This window comes from Puccinia triticina, chromosome 10A (assembly GCF_026914185.1).
Source record: "Puccinia triticina chromosome 10A, complete sequence".
NCBI classification, from domain to species: Eukaryota; Fungi; Basidiomycota; class Pucciniomycetes; order Pucciniales; family Pucciniaceae; genus Puccinia; species Puccinia triticina.
The window spans coordinates 2,618,045-2,620,163 of record NC_070567.1 but is presented as its reverse complement, the minus strand read 5'-3'; the positions used below and the strand labels follow the sequence as shown (position 1 = coordinate 2,620,163).

Below are 2,119 nucleotides of genomic sequence, written 5' to 3'. Positions count from 1 at the left end.
GGTTTGATATGAGTTAGGGCTGGGAAAGCCTTGCGGAAAACAAATGACTTGTATTGTCAAAGGGGATTTTGCACAGGAGTGGAAGATTTGGGCAGAGAAGGGGGATGAGGCTGTGACAAACGGCTCTCTTGGTCCAGCCATGTACCACCCCAAGTTTAACCTGAGGTGGAGCTTTTGTTTTTTGCAGAACATTTCAACAATTCCCACGTTGTGTTGCAGTTTCTCCTCCTCTTGGTCCTCTTGTCCTCTCTGACTGTCTTGGAGTTCCCCCTGAGTCTTGTGAGGCTTCAACACACCATTCATTATCTGTTTTCTTGAGCAACGTCTCCTATGTTGACAAATCCTAGTGCAGACGCTCCGGGTCCAAGCCCTCCGGCTGCTTTTGGCCCCAACGGCGGGGCGTTCAATTCTGACAAAGATGCAGAATGGATTGCGCGCCTATTTGATCAATTGGTTCCGCAATTCCAAGCCGCTGGTGACCGCATGCAGACTGATGGTGACGGTAAGTGGATTCATACTGAAATTCATCCCGTATGATTTTTTCTGACACGTTAGGCAACACAGATGAGGAGCAGGCACAAACCAACGACCAATCTGCAGAAAACTCTGATGAAATTGGTTTGGATCCCAAATTTGTGGTGGAGGAGGCAAGGAAAGCAAGGAATGTTGCGCAAGAGGCGCAGAGCAAGCGGCAAGTTTGGCAGCGTGCAGCAAGAATTGCTCAGAAAGGTGGTCTGGCGGAACATTGCGATAAGTACTCTTGGGGTATCCAAGGGTTTGTGAAGTTGTTTCTTGGCTGTCCAGAAAAGCTTCAAGAGTATCCCCTGCTCCAACACCAAAAGAACTCGAGGACTTGTGTTGGATTGAAAGGAGGACTTGCACTATTATAACACAACTTGAACGGATTCGGGCGGCTCTGTCCTCAAAAACTATTGCCAAGCAGGATTACTACGTTTCACTTGCTGAAAAGGAGATTGGCAAGAATGTGGTTTTGCTGGTATTCACTCCAGCTTCCCAAAAGGACAACAACCCTAATGGCTTGAAGCCTCTGATCTGGAAGCGCAACCAGCTTTGGCACCCGGCTCTGCTGCATCCTTTGCGGCAGGAACAAGCTCAACTGGCCAGATCACACCTTCCAACAAATCCTCTGCGGTTGACAATGACACCAACAAACACCAATCTCAGCCTGCTTCTGACCTACAAGAACCGGCCCCTCCCGGTGTGGTAAGCCAATCCTGAATATGGCACCAAAATCAAAGTTTTTTGCCCTCAATATAACCCTCTCTGGAATACTCAAGCACCCACCTCCCTCAAGGATCAAGGCCAGGACAACTCATACCCATCAACAGGCCCCTCATTCTCTCTTCACCCTTTTTCCCCACCTACACCAGCTCAATAATCCACAAGCACCCAGCTAGGCACAAGTGGGAGAAAGTCACCCATCAGACAGAGCAAGACTATTAGGAAAGACCCTGGATATTCATCACCTATTCCTCCCTTCCCAATCCAGCATAACAGCCCCATCTTGGAATTAGCCACACATGTAATAACCATGGAGATCCCATCTTGGTTACCCCTTGTACCCTTTGGTTTCAGCCCTTCCCTTTGCAGCCACTCATATGACATGTAATCCCTTTCTTCTGATGTTTCATTGTCTCTCCACATTTCAGCCTCATTCCAGAACTTTCCATCCCCATAGCATTTTCAGCCTCAGCCCCTTGATTGAGAATTTTCACTGTTCCATCTTTTCTTCCAACCACAACTCAGCCCCATGATATTTTGTATACAGTCTGCCCTCTTTGGCCCTACCTTTTGTTCCCCATCAGATCCTGTCCCAGCAATCCAGATCACTGGTCACCATTCACTAGCCTAGCTTATGCCATTAGTTCAGAGTGGACAAGCTTGATAAGTGAATGGTGAATATATCAGGTTGGACAGACTTTACATTACCTTTACCTTGCTATTAGATTAGTAGAAAGTAAACCCTTAGACATACCTCAAGAATCTCCATAGCCACACCTTTCCTTAAGAGTCCATACTCTTATATTCTTTTTCTTGTTCCCCTGAGAGGCAGCCCTTCAAGCACCAAATCCCTCTCAAGCTCTATTCTTCCCTCAGA

At 47.3% G+C, this 2,119-nt stretch overlaps 1 protein-coding gene across 1 annotated transcript; it reads left to right on the top strand.

The window, feature by feature from the left end:
- Nucleotides 1-330: 330 nt before the first annotated feature.
- Nucleotides 331-610, top strand: PtA15_10A255 (uncharacterized protein; the record flags this gene model as incomplete). The annotated part of the gene is made up of 2 exons (XM_053160413.1): nt 331-502; nt 576-610. 2 exons carry the CDS (start codon nt 331-333, stop codon nt 608-610), a joined length of 207 nt encoding a protein of 68 aa, XP_053024390.1.
- Nucleotides 611-2,119: the final 1,509 nt, after the last annotated feature.